This window comes from Sorex araneus, chromosome X (assembly GCF_027595985.1).
Source record: "Sorex araneus isolate mSorAra2 chromosome X, mSorAra2.pri, whole genome shotgun sequence".
NCBI classification, from domain to species: Eukaryota; Metazoa; Chordata; class Mammalia; order Eulipotyphla; family Soricidae; genus Sorex; species Sorex araneus.
In genome coordinates, this window is record NC_073313.1 from 133346287 (window position 1) to 133371157 (window position 24871).

The 24871-nt window shown below is 37.8% G+C and overlaps 1 protein-coding gene and 1 long non-coding RNA gene across 2 annotated transcripts; one reads left to right on the plus strand and one right to left on the minus strand.

Moving 5' to 3' along the window:
- Nucleotides 1-1228: 1228 nt before the first annotated feature.
- On the minus strand, nt 1229-4931 carry POU3F4 (POU class 3 homeobox 4). The gene has a single exon (XM_055123498.1). The coding sequence runs from the start codon at nt 4895-4897 to the stop codon at nt 3812-3814; it is 1086 nt and encodes a 361-aa protein (XP_054979473.1). The 5' UTR covers nt 4898-4931; the 3' UTR covers nt 1229-3811.
- A 546-nt stretch (nt 4932-5477) lies between these two features.
- On the plus strand, nt 5478-16547 carry LOC129400140 (uncharacterized). Its single transcript, XR_008627460.1, has 5 exons — nt 5478-5581; nt 6515-6618; nt 11871-12022; nt 13558-13792; nt 14544-16547. It is a non-coding gene; the product is annotated as an uncharacterized LOC129400140 (long non-coding RNA).
- Nucleotides 16548-24871: the final 8324 nt, after the last annotated feature.

Sequence of the window (24871 nt, forward strand, 5' to 3'; positions counted from 1 at the left end):
CATCTGAGTAAATTAATATGAAAAGCTGTAACATGTAGTTTTTAAATCAAGTCAATGTTTAAATACTGTTTATTAAAGGAAGAAATCATTTTTATAACAATGGAAAGAGAACCAACAGGTTTAAGCTTTGTGCTTGTTGATATATCTCCATAAAGTCAACATTACTTATAAAAATCTTTATGTTATTTATATATATATAATATAGTATATTTCATAAATAGCACATATTATAGTGTACTATGCAGATGTAAAAGAATAAACAATGTGAAAAATATGAGAAATTGCATGTAATGTAATAATTAACTCCTAAAATGATTAAATAATTTTGCTTTGTTAAATAAAACTGCTTCAGAGCATAAATTGAAGAGGGATGTACAGTTGGATAATTACAGTTTAAAATGTCTGTTGCTTGTTATACAGTTACCAAAGAAAAATGAAAAGGACATGGTTTTACATGTAAAATCCTTTAAAAACCCCAATTCTGATGTACTAATTCCTCCCCAAATAATACAGATAACCATTATTTTATGGAGGGTTTATGATGAAATAAATGTGATGCTGTTATATACAAGTTGAAGGGTCTAACTAATAGGATGTTTTTGTCCTAAAGCTTTGGTATATTTTTTCCCAAAAAATTCAGTTTTAACTACAGATTTTAGTCTTAGTGTGAAATACTAAATGAACAAAACTTTATTAGACTTTCTGGGTCCATGAAAGTTCTTAAAAAAAGACAGCACAATTCCTTACATAAAGTTATCTTCCATCCCCATTAAGAAAATGGGGCTCAGCTAAGAGAAGGGATCATGGTGGGAATGAAGGAGAAGATAAGTGGTTTCATCAAGAAAAACTTTAGTGAAGGTCTAGGTTGAGTTTTAAGAGAGACAGGTTAAAAGAAGTGTTTCTCTTCAGGAATAGAAAGGCAGAATCCTTTGAAGGACTATGGTAATACCATACCTTCTGAAATTAACCCCCCACTTTCCTTTCCCTTTTTCACCATTTAGGACATAGTTTGCATGATTATAGGCATGTACATAATACTCTGTGTGTCTGTACTCTATGTGTAAGTGTATGAAAGTCAGAGAGGAAGTATTAATAATCAAATCTATGACAAATGATTTCTAGCCTAAAAGAAAGCAGATACTTTTTTTTACCCAAAATGTTCCTATATTTTCACACATTACTTTATAAAAAAATCAATACAGCCAAAAAAAGAAAAGAAAAATTTTGCAAAAATGTTTTATTTAAACCTTTAAAGTCCATTACAACAATAAAATATTACATCAATATAAACCCTTGACTAAAATTGTTCACATCAAACATTACAATAAATTGGTTTTCTTTGATACCTAACTCAACTTTGAAAGTTTCCTTTTAAAACCAATGCAGAATTTATTGAAAATAAATAAATGTTGGCAACTGCAATATAAGCAAATTGAATAAAATAGTTGAAAAGCAACTCTTAATGAATATAGTGTCTATTATAAATCAGTTACTAAATGAATAAACTAAATGATCTTTTTTAAATTAATAACTTCAAAAAAGTTTAATATACAAAACTGTACAATTCTAAAGTCGGTAAAAATATTTGGATTAACTCAGGTTTGTTCCATAGCACTTAACGGCAAAGAAAATAAAATTGAACCAAACAAAAACCCTAACAGTTGTAAATATAAACTCAATGTGAACAAAACAGACAACAATAAAAGAATCCTCAGGAACTAAAATCCAACCACCAATAGAATTCAGGGTCAAATATTTAACAACAGGAAAGAAACAATCAGAAAGACTAAGATTTGAATTAATATGTGCACTTCCACCTGCAGCTGGAGGAGACAGAGTTGTAAACCAGAGGTTTGGCAGCCCATACCATTTGCTCAACAAGGAGCCCAGGCTTTCTGGTCCTTAGATAGTTTTGAATCTTTGTCTTGGTACCGTTGCCTCCTAGCTTGACCATGATGCTAACTGGTACATATGGAGCCCACAGTCAGATTCTGCGAGCATTGGCTATTATTGTTAGCTGCTTGGCTGACCAGGCACATGTGTATTCATTGGGAATGAGATGAACTTGTGGAACTGCTATGTGAACATGAGAGCTAGCAATAAAGCCACAGCAACTGCACATTTTGAGAATCTCTACACAGTCTAGCAAGATATTGCAGTAGTTGCCTTATGTAAATAGTAATACAATGAACACACCTATCTAATCATGTTTCCCTGTCCAAGCACGTGGACATACACAGAGATCAAAGAAAAGAAGAATGGAAGGGAAAGGAATAAACATAGGAAAGAAAGGAATAGAAAATGTAAAGGGAAAAGGAACGAAGGATAGGGAGAGGGGATGAGAAGCTGAGGAAAGGAGCCAGAAGAGAAAAGAAGTAACCCAGCCACCAAGGAGTTTTCTAGCTACCACTGTTGTCCTCCTGGGTTTCTACCAGGTCTGCTTGTTGGAAGAGCTGATACTATTTGCCTTGAGCCCACATAGAAACAGCACAGCAGAATAGATACTAGATAGGATCCATCATAAAATCTATAAGCTTTTCCCATCATTTCATTGTCATTTTGCACCAGGTAGAGAGTGCCTGTCCAACACCCCTTACCATCTTCCGAATGTTTTGTTACTCTCGAAGCAGCAATGAAGTGGTAGTAAATAAAACTGTTTAGTATTCCCTGTCACTATTGTCTCTAAGTTGTGGTCTCTAGAGAAAATCATTATGCCTAGGAGGTCAGATACGAGGTAGCGCTGGTGATATGGGGTCAGTGAGAACTCCTTGGGCAGGCATTTCTGAACCTTCTGGGTGTCTCAAAAATGCCCTTTTCCCCCACCTGGCACCGCAACTGATTCATTCTTGAACACTTTAATCTGTGCTGTATAAACCAGCAGGACTCCCTAGTTCCAAATTGAGGGCAGAAAGCATCAAATTACCTCTCTTACTTTGAGCTTGTTTGCAAACTCAATAAACTTGATTATTCTGCCTATCCTAGGCACTCTGCCCCTGGGAAATCAAAACAAAACTCCTATATGATCCACAACTACTTGTTATATTCTTTCTCATCCATACAGATTTGGGATGCTCAGTGGATGCACAGGCATCTTTTGAATTCCTCCTCTCATTATCCCTTCCATTTACAGTCAAATAAAAAACACCAGGAATAATAATCATTATAGGAACGAAAAAAGCAAAGTGGTATATTAGAAACAATTTATCTCACAAATATTGTGTACAACTTGTAGAAAAACACTCAGATATACAGAAATGCTAGAGAAGTACAGTTCTTAGAAATGCAAAACTAGTCTACTGTAAAACAGATTTCACCTGAAATACTGCTGCTATTACCAAGGCGCTGAAAGGTTATTCTGAGGCACACATCTGTCATTCTCTCTCCTTTATCCCACCCCCATCCCCAAGTTACTCCACTCACTTTACTTTCTAGCTGGAGCAACCAAAGGAACCTCTAAGTAAACAATTTGTATCATATCAGGGCAGCGAAGAGTTTGGAGAAAACTGTTGCCTGCGCAGGAGGTCTGGACTGTTGGATGCAACTGAAAGCCCGTGTGAGTGCTTAGTTTTTTAGGTAAGTTAGAATTCCGTTTTTTAAAACGTTAAATTTGGAAGAAAAATGAAATGGGCCAGGGAGGGAAGAAGAGGAGGAGAGAAGGGGGAGGTGGGAGAGGGCGGAGGGAGCCAGAGAGGGAGGGAGAGAGCGCGCAAAACAAACAAACAAAAAGCTGGAGGGAAAGAAAAAGATCGAGAAAGGGAAATCTGCGCTGCGTCTAAAGCGGAGAGGCAGCCACTTCCTCTCCCAGGTGCAGTCAGAGATCTTGGCAGGACGTGTCTGTTTTTAAGGTGTGCGAATAAACCTCTTGTGGCTGCTGATCCCCGGGTGGAGTCATTCTTTTCTCTTTCTGTCTTCGATTACAGAACCAGACACGCACCACTTCTTTCTCCAATTGTAGACTGTCTGCCAGCGAGGAAATTTCCTGCGCGGCAGGTTTGGGACACTTGAGGAAATGAGTCTCCAGTACGCCCTTGACACTCACCTCAATTGAGGTTCGCTTCTTGCGCTTGCGGCCCTGTGCTGCGATCTTGTCAATGCTGGTCGGGCTTCCTGTGGATGAATCGGCCTCCTCCAGCCACTTGTTCAGCAGGGGTTTCAGCTTACACATGTTCTTGAAACTCAGTTGCAAGGCTTCGAACCTGCAGATGGTGGTCTGGGAGAACACATTGCCATACAGCGTGCCCAGGGCCAGCCCCACGTCCGCCTGAGTGAAGCCCAACTTGATTCTTCTTTGTTTAAACTGTTTGGCGAACTGTTCCAACTCGTCGGAGGTCGGTGTTTCCTCGTCGGAGTGGTCCTGGCAGTGGTGCAAGTTCAAATCACCGTGGTCTGGGGGCTCCCGGAGCACGGGCTGCAGGCTCGGTGTGGGAGCTGAGGCCGGCGGTGGGGTAAGACCCCCGTGTTCCAGCATGCCGCTCACCGTGAAGCCTGGCTGCGAGTACACGTTGAGGGGTTGGCTGCTAGACGTGATGGACGTGTTGGGAACGGGGCTCGTCCCCCAGGCGTTTGGGTGGTTAGGGTGCGGAGAGTGGTGAGCGACGTGCGGGGAGCGATGATGCACCATCGAGCCCAGCTGCAGGTCTTCGCGCCCGGGTTTCACGTCCTGCTGGTCCATAGGGCTCGTAGCCAGGGTGGAGGACCACGGCCCTCCTTCGTTCAGATTGGTCACCCAGTGATGTCCCAGGGGATGTCCATTGCTAGGAACTCCCTGCAAATAGTCACTTTGGAGAAGTTTCTGAGGATTCCGGAAAGGACTCCCTTGTTGCATAGTCACAGAATCCGCATGGACTAGGGCGCTGGAACTGAGCAGGCTGTAGGGATTCGAGGCAGCTGTGGCCATGGTCTGTGTGGATCCCCCTAGTAGTTATAATCTGGCGAAGGGAGCAGCTTCAGCCTTTGACATCTACAGCGCCGGGGGGAGGGGGGCCGGTCAAAGCCGCGCTAACGAATGACGGGCAGTCACTGTGGCCAATCGCAGAGCGAGTGTGCAAGGCCGGCTCAGGCTTCAACCAGTGCCGGACTGGAGGGCGGAATCGCTTTCCAAATTAGGCTGGTCGAGCTCCGGAGTTTCGGTGAGACCCTAGCAGGAAGTGAATCAATTTTTGGGTTCCTTTGGTTTGCTTCACCCCAGTGACTGTCGTTTATTTTGTTAATCCTCAAGCCCCCATCGTCACCTCCTCCCGGATAGCTGGGGTGTTTGTAGTGGGAGAGGAAAGGATGAGAGAAGCATGTTTGTTCCGGGCTGCTGAGGGGCGGGGGAGACTTCAGAAAAGGGGATGGAGTGGAGATGGGGAAGGGAGAGGCAGCAAACAGCTTCAGATTATATAAGGAAAACGCATTAAGAAAATAATAGGAGCAGTTTAAATATCATCTAGGGATTTTTCTCAGATTAATTAGACACTCTGAATTGTGTGTCAACAGCTGCAAAACAAAATTTCATTACCAGTTCTGAGTATGGGATCCCCTTCTACAGGACCTTAAATCTCTAAGATTGAAGTTCGGGATTCCAAAAGAGCGATTTCGGGTAACTTTATTATTTCATCTATAAGAAACTCGATAACAAGTTCACAATGCATCTAAAAAGGGGTAATGAAGAACAGCAATATTTGGGGAAAGTAAAACCTAATCTAATGTGATAGTGTAAAAATGTAATTATTTAAAAATTTGTCCAATTCAGTAGGTGAATTGTAAGACTTCTGTTTTATTACTGTCTCATGTCAGCATGTCAGCTTCGATCAGCTGCCCCACAATTTATATCAGAGACTGTATTCCCCAAGTGGGGAGACAACATACCACAACCCCAGTTTCAATAGGTATACAAGAGAAAGTTTAATGAGTCCTATGCTTTCACCTAGGGAAAATGCTGTTTTACACGAGTGACTCCCCAAATCCTAAAGTTGGGTACTCCTCCAAATTGAGGTAAATGGGAATGAATTGTTTAGTGGCCCTGAAAATTTAGAAAGAGGGTGAGTATGAGAGAGAGAGTGAGAGAGGAGGGAGGGAAAGAAAGAGTTGGAAATTGAGTATTCCCGATTTCCATCAAGTTTGAATTTTCTTTTAATTTAGGAAGAAAGGACCATGTTTATGTTTTTGATTAGAGAGATAGAGAGGATAAACATGTATTCCTCCTAAGCTTTTATAATTTAGTGAAGTAAAGTCTGTGTGCCTCCCAGCTCCCAGCAAAGGTATTGGTAGTAAGCAGAGTGAAATGAAATGTAAAGATTACATATTTTATCTAGCTGGAAAGAGGCAGTGTAGTATGCCTAACAAAATTTCTGAAGTTAAAAAATTGACCTTTCGTTGAATTATTTTGGAGGTAACTTAGTTGTGTAATTATATTTGCACTTATAGAAGACAGCACTAGAGTTTCCTTATTGGTTTGAAATTCCATTAAATATATTGCAAGAGCTTCTAGGTTAAGCTTGATTTAAATTTGCATACATTTTCATATATTTAGCAGAAATAAAAGAAGGCTTGCAGCTACCAGAAAGTCATTAAGGCAATAGTTTCTCTAAGAAGACAGATCTGAAGAAAATGCGCGAAAATAAGAAAAAGAACAAGGTGAGCTTATTCTCCCATTCCTTTATGCAGCTAGAGAGAACGTATTTCCTCAGAAAAAGTGATTTCTTTTGAGAGCACAAAGAAAGAGGAGATTATATTGGTAAATGTAAATTGTGTCTATTAGGCAGGGAAATTTGACATCTGGTTGCAATCTTTTCCTATCTTAAAAAAAGGTTAAGCACTAGTAATTATTGATGGAAAAGAACATTTGCCACCTGAACCCCCTACCCTTTCTCTCATCAAATTGGGGTTTCATTTCTTGGTGTCCTATCATAAAGGTTTATCTGTTTTAAATCTAGAAATTACTTTTTCTCTATTTTCTACATGAAATATGGTTGCTTTATCGCAAGCCATCTTCATCTTCTTTGGCAATAATTTAATCTCATTTATGCCTGAACTTTTGTTTCCTGAAGAAAATATAACTTGCTAAAATAAAACAAAACCAAAGAAAGAAGTAGATACTTTGTTTTGGGTTCCTGTTATAGGGTACTATTACAAATCTGTTTTCATCATTTTATAGGCCAGAGTTGAACACATTAAATTAAATCATAAAATTGGGGGCGGGTGGGAGAAGAAAACTGATAACCATTGTCATGTTGTTCATAGAGCTTTTCACATCCTTACTACCTTCACAGCAGTGAATGAAAGAGTTGCCAATCTTCCTCTGACCATTCAGGAGGTTAAGGGAATTACCAATTAATAAGACTTTTTTACGTGAAGAAAAGGGGGTGGTTCTTTTCCAATTTTGACTTGACTGAGTTCTGACAATTAACCTTCCTCTTGCTTATGGCCTCTGCTCTTGGGTTTGGCCAGTTTTACAAAAGTGGCTCAAATTATTTACCCCCAGGCTTAGGGGGTGGAGAGTAGTGAAAAGCTAGCAGAACTCTGTACTCATTTAGGTTTGTCATGCTTTTTGCTTTCCATTCAGTGTTTTATAGTAAGGATAACTTATATGAGGAGCCAAAACTAACAGTCATCTTTTTCATCTCCCTTCCTTCTTCTTTTCCTTTCTTCAGTTTTAATTATTTTCCAATGAAAATAGATACCACCTATTGAATTCAGGTACAATTACATACTCTAGCACTAAATTAATGTCTTCTCTTAAACTGCTGTGGTGTTTTTTGAAGAAAATATCTGCATAGACTCCAATCTTCTCGCTCTTTCTGACTAATCTAATGGTTAGGTTTCTTTAGCCCTCTCCTGTCAGTCTAACTTCCCAAGTGTAACAGATGCCGCTCTCAAGCTCTCCTTTCTGTGGATTCTCTTTATTCAGCCTTGAATATTTCTCCCCATGATCTGGGTTTCCATAGAGAGAGGAATAAAAGGGGGGACCATGGTCACAAATCCCCTGCCCCATACAAAATAAAAGAGGCTGATTCAATAGACGACCTCGTCTGGACATGGGAGAAAATGAAATCTATTAGAAGCTACAGTTGCAAAAACTTGGCAAGTAATTTTTCATAGACTTCATTTTGTTTTAAATACAAATTTATCTCTTATAAAATTATTCTCATAGATAACTGGGAAATATACACAATTTAGTGTATCCTCACTGAGATTTTAAATTTCACTGTTGGTTCTCAAACTGGATTTATACCACCCCCTCTAGAGCTATAGTTTGAATATAATAATAGCTGTTAAACTATGTGGACAGGGGTAGCTAGAAGTTGCTTTGGAGAGAAGCTCATAGAGAAGTAAATAAACTATATTTTAGATAATATGTACATCTCTATATATCTAGGCATCAGTGGTTTTAATTTTATATCAAGCTACCACAGTGCATATGATTTGTTTTTTCTTGAATCACCTTCACACAAAAATTTTGCACCTCATCTTGCAAACTTTGGTTTCCATAGGATAATTCAGTTAATTTCTTCTATCACCATGCCAGATTGACTTTTTTACTTCTATGTTCGTCCGTTTATTTTTAATCTTGGAATTTGCAGTGCTTCCCCTACCAAATAAGATTTAAGGATGCATATCATTTCCTGAGCGACAGTTCCCTGAACAATTTCATAGAGCAGAAGGAATCGGAAAATAAATTAAATCCATTGATGTCGTCCTAAGCTAGCTTCTGTGGAAGCTTGGTGCCAGCTGGGTAGGCCATCCAGTCTCCTTCAGAAAGTTACTCCAGCCATGGATATTATGCTTTATGTAAATTTCATATTTGAGTATAGATTGTGAGGTATTCTCATTTTTCATAAAATTTGGGGAACAAGGGAACAGTCTGGACTCTGGTGGTGGGAGATTGGAGCTGCAGGTCTGGAAAGCAATGTAAAAGAATTAATTTAAATATGTGCTTTATAGTTGAAACTCTTGACGTAGGGGTGACTCAGAAATTGAAATCCTTCATCTTCACCACAATTTAATTTAGAAGCAGAACAAATTAGGTTGGGGTTCATAGCAACATTTTTAATAATTATTTTTATTTTAGTTTAAGTAACATGGTTACCATAGTATAAACATTTATAGCACTGATGTACAGTAGCAACATGTATATTTAAAAAAATTAACTGAGAGTATGTGTTGAGGGTAGCCACAAGCGAAGAGAAGCAGTTTCTGAAAGCAGCAGTGATGAGGCCTTTTTTCTGGTACATATACATTAATCTCTTTACTCATTCTCTGTGTGAGACATCCATGCCCTTCAGAGCATCAACCCACAACTAACTCCTCTTATAGTCTTCCTCCTCCTGTTCCTCTTAGAAAATTGTGTGGGGCGGGGGGAGGGAAGTAAGGGGTTTGTAATATTCTGGGGGAGAATTAAAAAAAAGCAGATGGCATTAACATGGAATTAACAGAGACTAACCAATACCGATTTGAACTTAATTCATTTTATTTGTTAGATCTCTTCAGTTTTCCTTGGATGTGAAGAAAATGATTTTTAGAGAAAAGGTAATGGAACAGAGAGGAGTAAAAGCATTAGTGTACACTGAATGTTCCAGCAAATACTGGATAATTAAATAAAATGTTCATCATAAACCTTTTATTTAAATACCCCAGTCTGCAAGAACAACAGTCATGCTAATGAAATCCAATGTCAGTGTGAAAGTGCTGAGGCTTTGTGTAGCTGGGGTGTTGCTGGTTAGAGGGTAGAAGACAATAGAGACCCTCACTACAGAGGGAAAGGATGCTTGTTCCCACCATTGCACTGGCAAGGTCACATTGATCCAGTCTCAGTTTCTCTTCTGAGGTCACTTCTTCCTTTGCATTGCTTTTGTCAGCGCTTGAACACTGATCTTATAGGGTCCCAGGAAAAGAGCTCTATAGAGACTGAGCTATTGTGCAGTTCTCTGCATGGCTATCATTTTCCCAACACCGTAATTTAGGGTGTCTAGGAATCATCATACGTATTTTCCAGTCACTTGTTTTTGTGCTGCAAACCGAGCCCTGTTTTGAGGAATCCAGTGGATGACATAATATAGTCCTCATGTGGAATTACTAATTTTTTAATATAGTCATGGAATGTTTGTGAATATAAATTGCTGTGATGTTTCTTTATTTTCTAAGTCAGAGTGGATTGGGTATTTAACACACAAAAAGGAAAATACAGTTCTATTTGCATGATCTGTCAAAGGGTGCATTGGGATGTTTTACTAAAATTCTCTAGGTCTAGGCATTTTCTAGGCATCAGAAAGCCATCTAGTTAAACATTTTATGTCACTTTCATAATTAAAAGAGCTACTCTAAATTAAAATTTGTCTCCTTTTTATGGAAGCATTAACATTTTGATTTTGAAATTATTAGAAGGTTCCACTTTTGTTCTTAACTGAGACAGTGTTTTTCTTATATGCCCATTGTTCTTCCTTAGGATCCTAGTATTGCACATTTGAAAATTGGTTGCCAGCAGATTTCTTATGCTATGTTTGGAAATGTAGATTATTTCCAAGGTACTTAATCATTTTTCTCTATCATAATTCCCACTCCTTGTCAATCTATGTGGGGAAAATGTGAGATAAAAGTATTAGGAAAAATTCACTTTGTAAGGAAATTTTTGGAACCTATTTAAAAATTTATTTTGGCATTTATTGTAACTATTAATTTTGGATAATGGGGAATTTGGTCATTAGTGACCTTAAAATCTCCATTTCTTGCCATATTTCTTTGGGTCAACATCCCATGAACTTTTATTTTAGAAAAGAAGTTTAGCTTTCCTGCTTTGAGAAAAAAATTTACTCAATTTATTTCACTTTTTGTGTCTTTTTGGGAATATGTCTGGGTGTTTCTGTGTATTTTAGCTATACTCAAGAAAAAAATTAAGTTTTTCTTAGTATAATAAGTACTCAGGGTGACAGAATAACAGTTAGCCTCACTATGTTTATATATTTGATTGGCCCATGCCACTGACCACAACTGAATGGGTAGTCTAGTAAGCTAAGTAGTTAATCTTTGATAACTATTTAAGAGCCATTTGTTATCTGATGGTTATATTTTACTTAAACACTATTATGTTTATATAGAAATAGTATAAGTTAATATTTGCAATCAACATTGTTTTATATCAAAAATATTTGCAGAACTAACATTAAACAGTTCATGCTTGTTCCAAACTATATATGCTTGTTCCAAACTGCAGAGAGTTAAAACTAGCAGGAACCAAGGATTTCCTCTAGACCAAATCTTCTGCCTGATCTGTGCATGAGAAGGCATATTTGAGCAATAGCTGAACTACTTCTTTTTAGGGTAGACTATCTAAAATGCTAAGATGAAGCTTAGCTGCTGAACTTGGCTTTAGTTTTCCAAATGCTTCTTGAACATTGGTGGTTAGCCAGGAGACTTTGGGGTCTTAAACAGAGTTTCTCTTTTAAGATAACTCTTTAGATGGCAATTCGTTTAGCCAAATTGGTTCTATTCTGGGACCAGAGTAAGAGTTTGTGGGTAGGGCACCTGCTTGCTGAAGACCAACCCTGACTCGATCTCCTACATAGTTCCCTGAGCTCCAGCAAGAGTGACCCCTGAGCATAGAACCAGGACTCAGTCCTGAGCAATGCCAGGTTTGGTCCAGAAACTAAAAAGGATGGTCTACTCTTACAACAGGGTAGTTGACAAGGGACTTATTTTGATAGTTTACCTCACTGTTTTATCTTCCTCAATTTGTCATACATTGTCAGAAACAGGATCCACAGATTAGAAGCCAAACCCATTTACAAGGGTTAGAGGTTAAGAGAGGGAGTCAGGATATCAAAGAGCTGATATCAAATTAACTGTGTGAGTTCCATGAGTTTGGGGGTGGTTTGTGTTTGTCTCTTTTGCAGTTCTCAGCACTTGAGCCATTTAATTGACCATCCTTGTTGCTGGACAGTTTCTTAATAACTTCTGGTGGATCCTTTCAACATTCCTAAGCACAATGCTCCCCTATCAAAGTCTGCACAAAGGTTACGTGCTCATGGTAATTTTCTCTCAGGAGGTAAGGCCCAACACTTTGACTACCAAATTCTGTATGTTACTTAGCTTATAATGTTATTTAGTTCACATAATGAGTTCAAATAATAATTTTTCCTGATCCTCCATAAAAGGAAAGTATTTTAAGGTTTTTAAAGATTTTAATAATTGACAAGATCAAGAGAGAATTAGGGCTCCTAAGGGAAAGATGTCTTGTATTGTGTCCAAGAGATAAAGCATGGATTAAGGTGTTGACCTTGCATGGGACCCACCCCAGTTTGATCTCTCCACAACATATGATCCAGCAGAAACTAGGAGTAAGCCTTGAGAACAGGAATGATCCTTTAGTCAAGACTGGAGTAACCCCTGAGCACTGCTCGCTATGGCCCTAAGAACAAAACAATGGCAATAAAAAAGGATACCTAATCTAAATATACACATGTTTTTTGTCCCTCCGAGGTATTCATTTCAATTTTATCAAATAATAGAATGAGGTTGCTCCCCACTTACACCACTTACACTCTTCTTACTACTGAGACAGATTGAAGTTTCTGTTTCAGTGGAACTATACTTGAATCACAGATTTTTCCCCAGGCATTTGATACAAACATATATGCCCACCTTGAACAAATCTGTCACACAAGCATTTGTGTTTGCATGTGTGTGCATGGGTGTGTGCGTGTATATGTGTGTGTGAGAGACAGAGAGAAAGAGGGAGAAGAGAAGGAGGGGAAGAGGGAAGAGGAAAAGGAGGATAAGGAAGAGGTGAAAGAAGAAAAGTTTACATGACTGCAGCTGGAGAGATAGTACAGCATTTACCTTGCATCAATCTAATTAAGGTTTGAGCCTCTGTGCTAGGTCAAGTCCTGGAGCCCAGCCAGGATTAATCTCTGAGCTGAAAGCCAGTAGTAAATTCTGAGAACCAGTGGGTGTGGCCACAAACAAACAAAACTAATTACATGACTGAAACTTTGTGTACTAAAGAACAAACTAATTTGAATATAAAGAAAGATGTGGATTCTGTTATGGATCAGAGACCTGCAGGATCTGAAGAAGTTTGATTTTATTTTAATATATATTTGACAGTTTTGTAAAGATGCAATTTTTCTCGACAACAGGCATATTAGGGATGGAGAGAAGCAATGAGTCCTGAGCCCTTTCTTTACTCCACAGTGTAGGATAGCTCCACTTTCAAGCATTTTCAAATATACTTTCTGGTTGATATGAACATGAAAAGTTTTCTAAAATTTTCTAAACTGGGGGAAGTTTACAGAGTTTTCTGAGATGAAGGAAAAAGAAGTCACAGAAAAAGAAATGCTTTGGGGGAAAAAGAGAATATTTTGAAATAAAACTTATAAAACATTTTTAGTGTTAAGATCACTCACATTATAAATACATTTACTCTTTGTATGGCTTTATAGCAGTCTTATCTACAAAAGTTTGTTTAAAACCATTTAATAGCTTATGTTACAATATTTTAAGGACTGGAGCGATAGCACAGCGGGTAGGGCTTTTGCCTTGCATGCGGCCGACCTGAGTTTGATTCTTCCATCCCTCTAGGAGAGCTCGCAAGCTATTGAGAGTATTCCGCCCACATGGCAGAGCCTGGAAAACTACCCGTGGCATATTCGATATGCCAAAAACAGTAACAACAAGCCTCGCAATGGAGACGTTACTGGCGCCAGCTCGAGCAACTCGGTGAACAATGGGACAGCAGTGCTACAGTGCTACAATATTTTAAAGGAGTGAAATCTGTACATGCTTTGAAAGGAAATAAGAATTTAGTTATTGTAAGGTATGAGGTATGGGTAGATGTTTTCGAGAAATACGATGAAGTTTAGAGTAAAAAGAAGTGCAGTTAACTTTTAGCAGTTTTTAAGTGTTTTTACAACTCTTCCTAATACCTACTTAGAAATATATATGTACATATATATATGCACACACACACACACACACACACACATATATATATATATATATATATGACATGTCAGATAAAAACTTGTCTTCCTCAAATATTGATTGTTTTTGGAGACGATTATTGAAAGTAAATAATGAACATGAAATGAGCTAGTTCTGTGATGGATGAACATCTATCAATTGATGAGATCTATGTTAAAGAATTCTTGGCTTATATACATATAGATGGAAACTGCAGATGTATTGGAGTTATTTCTGATTTGTTGAAACTGCAAATTGTTTTGAAATGACTAGTTGTAGATAAGTAGATTACAAGTAAAACTAGTGAATTGAGCTGATTCTGTTTCAGTTTAATTTATGTTTTACAGTTAGTTTAGCTTTCTATTTGATTGCCTTAGTAATGTGAATTGCCTACAGCTGCTGATGTTACAGCTTTAATTCTGTTTTAAAGGTCATGTAAACATGTGCCTGCAGCACAAGAAATGCAAATTCAATTCCCCTTTACTATTTCTTCACCATTCCCTACACAGCCTTTACCTAGAAAATTAGTGGGATTTAATATAAGACCATTTTAATGTTATGATTTCATTAAAATCCATTTCAATGCTTTACTGTTCTTTTTTCAGGGTAAAGAAGTCTTCCACTACTTTTGAATGCATAGCTCATGGAACATATGTCACTCATACTAGAGGCAAAACAACGTTTTGTTAAACTCTATTTGTATTTCCAGTTTTTTTAAATAATAAAGGACTGAGAAAATCACTTCAGTTTCCCATAGCTGCAGGTAAAAGGACAAGAAGTAAATGCTCAAAAACATTCGGATTGCAGTAAAGAGGTTGAGAATTCTGTGATTATTTGTAGGAACTTATAGTCACAGGAAGTTTTTGTAATATAAACACATGATAAAAGTGAACTGTAGAAAGTATCTAAAGTAAAAGTGACTTTCAACCTCCAAGGAGAGCATAATGGTCAATACTTCTCTAATCATGTTACCTAATTAACAATAAAATATTTTAAAATAAATTATAAAAATAACAGGGTTAGAAAATGGAAACAAATAAAAGAGAGTTAACAAAAATGTTTAAGTTATACAAAATTAATATAAAAGCATGAAGATTGTTACTTTAAGGTCTATGCTTAGTACTTTCTTTGTAGTTGTTTTTGTAGCATTTTAAATGTATAATAGACACTTGAGATGAATTCATTTTGTCTCTAAATTTTTAATATATTTGCTTTAAAAAATTCAATTTTTAACATATTTGCTTTAAGAAATTCAATCTTTACAAAATAAGAAATTATTAGTGGAACACAGTCATTTGGGGCTCTGGAAGTGGGGCTATAAACATACAATATGAAATAGAGTGGAAAACTTAACCTAATGTTTGTCAAAACACCATTGTTTTATTTTAATTTATTTCTTTTTGTTCATTTATATTCCATCTAAAATTTGTTTGCATTGCACTCTAGCTAGAAATTACTTTATCAGGCATCTTTCTCCTTAAATTGTATTGGCCAGGTGATGAGTGTTCAAATGTAAACAAAATATATACAAAAGTTAATATACTAATATGAAAAATGAAAGTTTACACAAATGAAGCCAAATGTGTTGATTCTAAAATGTATCTTCATTTGTTATTAATGAACAGTAATATAAAAGTTTATTTTCATCTTTGTTCTATGTTCGTGTTTAAAATTAGAATGCTACCACCATACCATATTAGTAATTTTGATACTTACAGGGGCAAAGATCAGGGCCATGAAAATCCTTACCAGTTGCTATTCAATATTTTTGCTGATAGTTTCATATTTATATTTGCTCCCTTTTAAGGAATCATTTTTCTGCTCTTTTCACAACATGTTACATTTCTATTTAAACCTAAAAATATAGCTACATTTTCAAGGGATGTGTTTGCAAACATTGTATGAGGGAAAAACAATCTCGAAAATGTGTGAATCTGTATCTGTACCCTCATGGTGACTCACTAATTAAAGAATAAAATAAATTTAAAAAATATAGCTACATTTTCATTAATTCTTTGAACCCTAACAATAAAATACTGCAAATGATATCCAATTTGTAAAAATCAGCATGAACATAAGCTTTTTTCTGTGATTTGACTTATGTCTTATGCCAATATAAGTTAGAAGTAAAAGCATGTAGAGACAGATTGTTTTTGTTGGTATTTTTATGTAATGTTTGTGTCAATGTACATATGTTCTTAAGATGGAAACCACAGCAAAGAAAGCTTCATTACATACAAATTATAAATATCTAGTAAAGTGTTTGCCCTTGATAGAACTTGTTTAGTGATGTAGCTGTTTTCTTACTTAAGGAGATTAAATTGTATAATGAGGCAAGCTTTATATTTTTGGATTTTGCATTTGTGTAATGAATTCTAATGAGAAAATTTCTAGTTCTTTATCCCGACTTAAAATTTTAAAAACTCTTCTCACCAAAGAATTTCTTTAAATAGACCAGTAAATAAAATAAGACTCCCAAACCAGCTCACTCTAAAGTGTTTATGTACCACTCATTTGACTATGTGCATTTGATATAATCTTAGATAATAAATGCGTCAGTTTCAGTGTAGGTACTGGTGATGTATAAGAATACATCCTTTGATGATGTATAAGAATGGTATTATTATTAGAAAATACAGTTTCTCATTGTGGAAAATTAGCTATTTCATGTCTGCATTCTCTTGCACGAAAAGAGAACCTTATTCTTGTGTGAGTATCACATATCTCATGAAAGTGGGTTGCTCGATTAGCTGAACAACAACAATAAGCAAACAACAGAAAATGAAACAAATAAAATACCTTTGTCTTTTGCATCTAATCCAGGCATATTGTTATTCATTTGATAGTTAATAGCCATGCCTATTTAAATTAAATGCATACACTCCATATTCACTGAAAAAGAGCCCAATCTGGTACTTTTTAAAGCAGTTAAACATGACATCATTTATCTTCTGATTGTTATCTGCAGCATATTTTGACATTTTCCAGTATCCTATAGTTTTCCTCATTGGACAATGGCACCTTCTATATGTGTTCAGAGAATGAGTGATTAGAACACCAATAAGTTACATAGTAGTTTTTGACTGATTTAATCAATGTTGCCGAATGGGAACACAGCTTCAAATAAAAATAGGTTTCTAAATGACTTTGATAACCTAAATATGGCATTGTGATGCACTCAACACTTGTGAAATCATTCATATATGGTGATTATTTGTGACGATTATACAAAGTTTACACATTTATTTAAATAAGCTTTTTAGGAGAGAAGCACAATGTACTTGAAAAAAGAACAACCTCATATTTCCTCATAATATATGTTCTTGTATGATCAACTACATGTATTTCTTTACTATCTTCTTATATCACAAGTTATTTTCCCACCCCTTTTATTCCACCCCATGTATTTGGTATTTGATCGTTTCTCTAAGTCCCTGACTAAACCAATCTCTTTTCATGAAGCAGATAAATAGAGAACATCAAAGTAACTTCAGGTAATTAACAGCTGAGGGGAATATAATCTAAACCATGGGCCCTGTTTTGCACCCAGCCTGGCTTTTTGAGGCAGCCGGCAAGGGAGTGCCGATTCCCTATAGGATCTAAATCTGCTTTCTCTGAACAGCACTGCCAGGGCTCCAGTTATCACATCTGCATTTCAAACACCATGGCTCTGGCATTAATTATTAATTACCCTACAGTCACCCTGGAGGATTCAAGTTCCAGTCTGCACATACTTATTCATTGACCTCTATCTTAGTTTTTGTTGGGGGAAAATTCAATAGAATGCTTAATAATTTCCTGACTCGCAGACCTTCTGTTCTAGTTTCATACAGGTTAACATATATTCCAAGTGGGAATAATTACCGAGTGACTCTTAAATTTGTTTACAGTAGAATGCCTTGTCCAAAGTTGAAGATAGAAAAGAGTGAAATGAATTGGAGACTTTATTGAATGTTGAATGGTAATTTTTTTAATGTTCAACATATTGACTTATTAGCTGCTATTTTTTTCAAATTAGGAGATAAAGTCATGGAACAATCCTAAGTTCTTAGTGTGAGACACTGCAGAAATTATAAAATAAATTTTATCCTTAGAAAATTCATATGCATGGTCAATGAATTAGTGATTTGTATATATTAAAGAAGAAATTTCCATCAAAACTATAAACACAAATCGTGTTTTTAAAATAATTCATTTTATCTAAAATAGAAATCATTAAAGATCATTAATGATTATTTAGGGGCTGGAGGGAGAGATAATGCAGTAGGTAGGATGCTTACCTTGAACATGGCTTACCTAAGTTTGAACCCCAGCATCACATGTGGCCCCCTGTGCACTGCCAGGAGAAATTCCTGAAAGAAGAGTCAGGAGTAACCCCTGAACATCACCAGATATAGCACCCCCAAACAATGGAAATCATTTTTTGATTAAAACAAAAATCAAGGGGACAGGGAGATAATACAGGATGTTAAGGTGTTTTCCTTGCATGCAGTCAATCCCATTTCTTTCCTGCCACCAAATTACACTCTCCCTAGGTACACCAGAAGTGATCCCTGAGCATAGAGACAGGAGTAGCCACCGAGCACTGCAAGTTGTGGTCGAAAATCCCCTTCCTCCAAAGTATAGAAATCTATAGATACATCTTTTTAACTACTATTTCAAATGAATGAATGAATCATCATGCTACTTTCGAATAAAAGGTCTGTCTAAATGTGAAAGGCTTTATAAAATAAAATAGATTTTGAATGATTTTAGAGTTATCCAGAAAAAAGGCTTGTATCTTGTATCTCCATCACTAAATACTTTAAATTATTTATCATTTCTTAGACTCTGACTACTCTTTAGGAAAATTAGGATGGTTCTGTAATATAGTCAGGAATTGTCGAGAATTAAACTATATGATGCATAGGAAATGTTCTTATAGCTCCTATAAGTAGATAAGTATTATGTTAATATATGTTCTATTATTTTATTGTGATATTTCTTTTGCTTCTTTCAATTTGTATTTGCTTATATTTTTAGTTGCACACTACAGTTATTTTCCAATATGGGTCTTAATGTAACTCTACATGTGTAGGCACCCTGGAGCCTTCCTTCAAACCTGCTATTACTAGAGCTACAACTTCCACTCACTTGTCATGGAATTACTCTATTTTCATTCCCATGTCTTATTTTCTTTTTTGGGGGTTACACCCAGTGATGCACAGGGGTTACTCCTGGCTCTGCACCACTCAGGAATTACCCCTGGCTGTGCTCAGGGGACAATATGGGATGCTGGGAATTGAACCTCAGTCGGCTGTGTGCAAGGCAAACGCCCTACCCGCTGTGCTATTGCTCCCTCCCCCCATGTCTTATTTTCTTATACTGTATTCTTACACTTTTCTATAGTCTAGTTATCAATGCTAAAAATCACCCTGCTAAGTTAAAAAGCCATCGTGGGCCTTCTCAAGCATTTTAACTTTATTTTGATTTGTGGAGCATCCTGTGTATTCATGGATTCATCCAGAAACTCTTACAGTGAAAACATAACAATAGTTTGGTACTTGGGGCTCAGGTATTACTACCCCTCCTCAAAATATAAAAGTGCTTTTAAGTGTAAGGAGATGCCTTTATATGAGTGCAAAATCAGAAACACTATCACATACAAATATAAACTGTAGCTAACACATACTACGCAGTACACAGTGTTTGAATATATTTGCTTACTTACATATAGATACAAATTCTCATTTTACCATGTTTTACACTAGTTCCATTCCCATGAGCAGAAAAATTAATCAAATGAGTGGATTTGCTTAGAATGCTAATTTGTATGAATGGATAAAATTTCAAAGATAAATCTAAGCAAATAATACACAAATGAGTATAAAGTATCAGGGCAAATAAATCACCTAGATAATCATTATCTTATGGAGATTATTAATGGGCATTTAATATGATTTGTTTAGAAGAGAAATTGGATGTTGTATTAGTTTGATTTCTGTTCTTCATTATTTAGTGAAGGACTCAAATGAAACCAATAGACACTAAAAACTTTGGAATCATTAATAAATTTTATGGAAATTTAAATTCTGAAAGACTTCAACAGTGTGAAATGTTATGTCAGACTTTAAATGATAGAGGAATATCCTCTACAGATTTTTTTTGAAGTAAAACAGATTTTATTTGGAGGATTTTTGAAGGGAAGGAGGAGGAGAAAAGTGGGAGAATGGAAAGTAAGGGAAACAGAGTAACACACTCAAGAGAGAACACGGGCTTCTCCAAAGATGGAGAGATCCCCGACACACATCCCAGCATCAGACAGAACAGCATGAAAGTACACATCTCAAGAGGGTAGATGCAAGGGACACGTGTGCTATGGCACCACATGTGCTCAGCCATGCAGGCCCAAGCAGCACACGGGGTCGGGCAGCATAAGCGCCTCCTCTACAGATTTCTTAACAATAGTACTCTAATCTTCACTGAGACACTTCCACTGGTTAAGAAATCCATCAAACCCTAAAGCAGTACATTTCATTTGGGCATTTTTTTGTTGTTGTTGGAAACTTCCTTTATTCAACCCAAATCTTCTAATATTCTAAGTTGTCAAAATTATTCCTGCTCACACTTAACATTTCTTCAAATATCTGTAAGTAATTTTTGTCCTAGCCTTTTTCAATTTTTTCCCTTAATATTCTCAGCTACTTCATTCATTTGTCAATGACATATTGAAGAAAACTCACTGCAGTATCAATTTCTGCAGCCAGAGCAAAATACCATAGATTATGCGGCTGTAACAACAGAATTTTTCTCACAGTGTTGGACTAGAGGCTAAAAATTAGAGTCCTTGAATCTTTGGACTCTATTGAGGGCATTTTTCATGACTTTTAAAAGGTTAAATCCTTTTCTCTGGAGAGGGAAGAAAGGGCAGGAGGAGGGAGGATAGAAAAAATAATCATTTCCTCATAATTATTATAGGATTTGGGACCCACTCTTATGGGTTTTTTAAACACTACCTTCTAAAGACTCAGACATGATTACATTAGGGGTTTGAGCTTTAACATGAATTTTATGGGAAGAACATCATACACTTAAGCCATCCAGTATTGCCAGAGTTACACTAAAAATGCAATGAGTTTAAATAACACTGGTAGGATCTATATAGTGAAACAAAGCACAAGATTATTTCCTGTTTTTTGAATTATAAACCATAATTTTTAATATGATCTAAAACTGAATTTAGTCATGGTTATTTATATCACAGTATCACTGTCATACTGTTGCTCATTGATTTGTTCCAGCGGGCACCAGTAACGTCTCCATTGTGAGACTTGTTGTTACTGTTTTTGGCATATTGAATATGCCATGGGTAGCTTGCCAGTCTCTGCCATGGGGGCGGAATACTCTAGGTAGCCTTCCGGGCTCTCCGAGAGGGGTGGAGGAATTGAACGCGAGTCGGCTGTATACAAGGCAAACGCCCTACCCGCTGTGCTATAGCTCCAGCCCAGTTATAGGATGCATAAAAAATACTGAGGGAAAAAACCTACAAACCACATTTAGGATGTTAGTGACTTTCCTTCTGATTTTTCTTCTTTTTTATGCATGTATTCTTTTTTTAAAAAAATGTTTTGTTATTTTTGGGCCACACCCTGCAATGTTCTCAGGGGTTACTCCTGGCTTCACATTCAGGAGCCACTCCTGCAGGTGATTGGGGGATCATATGGGATCAAACCCAGGTCAGCCATGTGCAAGGCACATGCCCCAGCTGCTGTAATATCTCTCCAGCCCCCTATGTATATATTTATATGAGAATTTTTTTTTCAGTTAATCTTACTCAGTGGGCTGGAGCAATAGCACAGCGGTTGGGCTTTTGCCTTTCACGCGGCCTACCCGAGTTCGATTCCTCCGCCCCTCTTGGAGAGCCAGCAAGCTACTGAGAGTATTGAGCCCACGTGGCAGAGCCTGGCAAGCTTCCCGTGTGTATTGGATATGCCAAAAACAGTAACAATAAGTTTCTCAGTGAGAGACGTTACTGGTGCCAGCTCAAACAAATCGATGAGCAATGGGATGACAGTGACAGTGAATCTTATTCAGATAAATTCTGAAAATTCATCTCAAAGACATTTGGGGAAAAAATTGACTACACATTTCTTTATCACAATATTGGTTAAAATAGTAATTGGTTTAAATAATGCACCACACATTTTAAAAACAGGTAACTTGTGGAGGATCTTGAGCATATTGGTGGTGATGAAGGTGCAATAAACTTGCTTAATGACACCGTGAATATTAACACTACTGTAATCACATTACCTAGATATAATAAAAAATTAAAATAGAAGTGTAGTAAGCATCCGATAAATAATTCATTTGAAGAATTTTTGTAAAGATATGTGGTATAATATAATATTTTATGACCATTTATAGTTAAATTGCAGGGGTTAGAGAGATAGTACAGCAAGTAAGTCACTTGCCTTTGCCGTGGCCCGCGCGGCCAACTTGAACCTCGGCCAGAGAGAGGGAATGAGAGTTGAGTGGGCTAGGGAGGACTGCATGCAATATGCGGCATACAGCGAGTTTATTGAAATCCAAGCGGGTTTATATAGTCTTAGTTTAGCAATGATCAGCAGGTTACATAAGTGGCATAAACATTATTAATCAAGCGGTGCAGGCAACTTTATTTTTGTCAATATTACTTGTTTTTCGGTTCCTTCTCCCAGCCTTGAGAAACATGGGAAAGCAGATGTGGCCTTGAGCATGGCCATGGCAGACGCGAGCCAATCCTCCCTTCAGCCTCCTCTGAGTCCAGCTGCTAGAGCATGGTGGCCCTTCAACTTTTCTCACGAGGCAGGTCGCCAGAGCATGGTGGCCCTTCGACCCCCTTTCCAGGCTGGCCGCCAGAGCATGGTGGCCCCCTTGGCCGCCTGTCAAGGTTGGCTGTCAGGGGATGACTCGCCCTCATGCCAAGTTTCTCCATACTTATTCCCGTTTATAGGAACTAAGGTAGGGAATGCCTAGGGTTTACAGGAACTAAGGTAGGGAGTGCCTAGGCCCCCTCCTCACCCAATCCCTGTTTACAGGGACAGAGGCAGGGGGTGCCCAGGCCCGTCCCCAACATCTCCCCCTTTCCTTTCTTCAAAGCTGGACAGTCTGTCCAGTTCTAATTTGCAGAGTATGTACATGGAACTACAATCTTTGAATATTAGAAACAACATTTTTAAGCAAGCAAGGTACAATAATAAAAGTTATATATAAACCTGCGATGCCAAGACCTAAGCCCACTAATGCGTGCATCATCTAAGCTGGATCCAAAACCTTAACCTCCAGAAACCTCCAGAGCCTCTATGAAATCTTTCATTAAATCTCCTTCAGCTAGAGGAGGGGAAATTTGGAGATCCAATATCTCCTGATGCAACTGCATCGAGTCCAGACTAGCATTGGCATCATGCCAAATCCCCAATACATGATTTTTAACTCTCTCCCATGGGTATTGGGTATCATTATATTTCTTATGGGTCACACATATCCACTGATACTGCTTGTGACAGCGGAGGCTAGTCTTCACTCTCAATGCAAGTACCTCATCCCCAATAACTTGCACAGTGTCCCATAATGCATTCAATCGCTCTTCCATCTTCCTGTCTATGTCTTCCTGAATATTGAGAGGCTTACTAACATTCTACCCATCATGTTTACTGTATGAGCGGTCTGAACTTCTCTGGCTAAAGCAACTCCAGCAGTGGTTGCTGAAGCAATCATAGCTATGAGAGCAAGAATCCCAGCAATCATCATTCCAACAAATCTATTTTTTCTAGACAATGCATTAGTGATTTTTCTTCAGATATCTACCCCGCTCTCATCTACCCATTCCCCAGAAATATTGGTGGGAACAAGCAAAAATGCAGGTTGGTGCACAATCAAGAGCTGCTTATCATCCCTTATTCCCATCACACAGTTAGACAATGTACAATTCTCACATGTAATATTCCACCCAGATTTTGCCTTACTTACATTCACATTTCCTATCATAAGACCCCACGGGAATGGTACACATGCCTTAAGCGATCCTCCATAACGCCGATTTCTCCCATCAACAGACACTTGTACATTAACATCTCCTTCCCCCTCGGGTTCAAAGTTCTCTTGATTATCAGGTCAAGAATAATTGTCCTTAGTCATGGCCAATGCCAATTTCCAACTACTTTGTTGTAGTCCTTCATGAAGCACCCCCCCAAGGGGAATCAGTCATCCAAAATTGACCAACACCAAGTACAGTCTCATCTCCCCGAGGATGGCAGGAGACCCAGGTGATGTTTCTAGCAGTGTAGATAGTAGCTTTTTAAGCATGACACCAAGGCCATACAGGATGTCGAGAGTCTTGTGTAGGGGATTCACACACTGGGAGCAGGGGTGCAGGAACATCACGCTGCGTGGGAAAGTTTGGGAAGGCCAGTCCAATGATCAGGATCTGCGTGGTGTTGTAGCAAAGGCGGCATGGATCACCCAGGCAGCTTTCTTGTCGTGGATGGTTATACATCAATGTCTTCAATGGGAGGCATCCATAGGCTGCTCTTTTTGTCCTGTTATTATGTAAGCAAATGGGTGTTAAGTGACTCATCCCAGAAAAGTTAAAAGATCCCCTTTCCCAGCTCAAATGAGAAGCTGAGTATCCTCCCACCAGAGGTGTGCAGTTAGTGTAAATTGGAACCTTTAGCCCTCCCCAAGCAGCTGCTTGCAGAACGGGAGGGTCTGGTATATAGGTCCAATACTGCTCCCCATCAGCAGTGTTCACCCCTATGGCCAGGAAGGCCACAAATAGCAAAACTGGATTGGTGCCAATCTTTTGGAGCAGTTGTAATGCTCCCTGTACTATAGCCATGACTGTTGTCTCTGGCTTAAGCAAACCTCTGGGAATATCATCCCTGACATGGAGAGTCATCTGACTCATCCTTTT

Bases quoted from the DNA above. Each gene is read 5' to 3' on its own strand.
- POU3F4 (XM_055123498.1), bottom strand. From the start codon at position 4,897: ATGGCCACAGCTGCCTCGAATCCCTACAGCCTGCTCAGTTCCAGCGCC.